At 30.4% G+C, this 2,340-nt stretch overlaps 1 protein-coding gene across 1 annotated transcript; it reads right to left on the bottom strand.

Annotated features, from left to right (window-relative positions):
• Positions 1–1,014: 1,014 nt before the first annotated feature.
• Positions 1,015–1,947, bottom strand: LOC126725188 (abscisic acid receptor PYL2-like). The gene has a single exon (XM_050429736.1). It carries the CDS (start codon positions 1,803–1,805, stop codon positions 1,203–1,205), a length of 603 nt encoding a protein of 200 aa, XP_050285693.1. The 5' UTR covers positions 1,806–1,947; the 3' UTR covers positions 1,015–1,202.
• Positions 1,948–2,340: the final 393 nt, after the last annotated feature.

The following is a 2,340-nucleotide window of genomic DNA, read 5'->3' as shown; positions in this document are numbered from 1 at the left end:
ATGTGAGTTTAAATTAGTTTTTTGTTGAAATGTCTATTTACTTATTTATTGAAAGCTAGTACAAGTACAATTATACTTTTTTTTTTTTTTTTAAAAAAATTCCAAAAATTATACATAAATAAAGAAGTTAGTACTTAATGTCTATTTGGCTAGCTTATTTTTTGCCAACTTATTTTATTATTAAATTTATTTTTGCTACTATTCATGGGTCTCACTGTACTTTTTGGTATTATTCATGGGCTCTACTGTACTATTTCAACTAACATTTACATTTATCTATATTATTTTCAGCAAAAAGTTTTCAGTTTCAGCAAAATAAACGGATTCCAAACAGACCCTTAGTATTATAATAACAGGAAAAAAAAATCCAAATGTTGGCCTAATCTTTTTTATTTATAGAAAACGAACACTTAGGGTTTGTTTGGATATTGCTTATTTTACTGAAATTGAAAACTTATTGCTGAAAGTATCGTAGATAAAGGTAAAAGTTAGCTGAAATAGTACAGTGAGACCTATAAATAATACCAAAAAGTACAATAAAACTTATAAATAATAACAAAAATAATCTGAATAATGAAATAATTTTCATTTTTCATTTATATTCAAACGGAGGCTTAATTTGTCTTCAGTACTTTATACCGATAGCCAATCGAATGAAATGCAATAGACTATAAGGATATGGTCAGATAATGAAATAATATAATAGAAATCAAGATAGTACGGCTCGAGTAATTTAAATAAGATAAATTATCCTGGAAAGGCTGACTTTCATGCATTACGATTCTAGAAACTAGAAAGATATTAATATAATTGCACTTAGCAAAAGAAAAGATATCAATAATTAATATACTTGCTATTTGTGTTTGGTCGAATCCCATAAATTAGAGCATCTTTTTATTTTTTGAAAATAGAAAAAAAAAAACATTTAAGGATTTCTTTAAATTCATATATATATATATATATATATATTCAAATGCATTAATTTCATCCCCCTCTAAATCAAAATGTATATACAAGCCAGTCCAACTTGAAAATTTGAAATATATATATGACCCAACAACAAAAAAAGAAAAAAAAAATTATGTATTCCAACTTGCAAAATAAAATAAACAAGTATTAGCAACGTAACCACGCTACGCTACAAGAATAAGTCCATCATAATGAACCTACTCGAGAGTTGAGCCATGTGCACCACATTGCCATCACTGTTGATCATCATATCTTTGCTGATGAGGAGGGTCTTTCATGATGTTCCAAGAAACCATAGCTAAATCCTTAAGCTTTTGAAGGTTCAATTTCACAACTGTGTCAGCAAACAGCTTAGTATCCTCAGCAGTGTTCCCCGCAGGTATTTCCACAGTATAAGACTCCAAAACTATTGTATAAACCTTGCCTTCCTTGTTAATAATCTCATTCACCGATGTAACAGACCGATAATTATGTAACCTATGTTCACCCCCAACAACACTAAAGCTCAAAATAAGCTTCTCATCATCTAGAACTTCTAATCTCTCTGTGCTTGTTGAAGCTGGTAGACCTGAAATAACCCTAACATCTCTTATACTTCCTACTTCTCCATCACCAACCATAGTACAACTTTTGATGAAGTGCTTGTACTTTTGGGGGTTCCCAAAATCACGTACAAAAGGCCATGTTATGCTAGCTGGGGCTTCTATGTGTTGTGTTAAGAGAGAAGTACATGTGTTAGGGCAAGGTTCAAATGTGTGATGGGTCTTGATGATGGGTTGGAGCTTTGAGAATTCTTCATCTGTGAGGCTATGTGGGGAAGTTTGATTAAGATTCATGGGTGTAATTGCTGTTGTATGCTTAGCTAGGAGAGAAGTGAAGTGCAAGTGGAAAGGTTTATAATTGGTTTTGGGAAAAGGAGGAAAGAATGGAAAAGAATGGAGGAGGTGATAAGGGAATTATTCTCTTATTTTGAGTGTTGGAAACTTGGAAATTCACATTTTATACTTGGTGGGGGCTTAAGCTTATTATTATTATTATTATTAATTTCTAATTTTTTAATAACAAATTAATAAAAAAATTAATGTATATTCAACTATTATATATAAGGATTAAGGAGTGTATAGTCCTCTATTCTCCAAAACCTTTGCTTTTCAAGCATAAATTTTCGACCTCTCTCATCCTTTGAAGGGACGGAATGAAATATTACTTGGTGAGAATAATATTAATTATTACTTAGAGGAATGATTTGTATTTTCAAAAATTTCTCAGACCTTCCTTATGTTCGAGATGTAGCAAATATTTCATTCTAAGCAATCTCAAAAAGATATGAAAGCTTTAAATATGGATTAAAGTAAGCCTGAAATTGTTATT

This window comes from Quercus robur, chromosome 5 (assembly GCF_932294415.1).
Source record: "Quercus robur chromosome 5, dhQueRobu3.1, whole genome shotgun sequence".
NCBI lineage: Eukaryota > Viridiplantae > Streptophyta > Magnoliopsida > Fagales > Fagaceae > Quercus > Quercus robur.
This window is presented reverse-complemented; position numbering and strand designations above follow the sequence as displayed.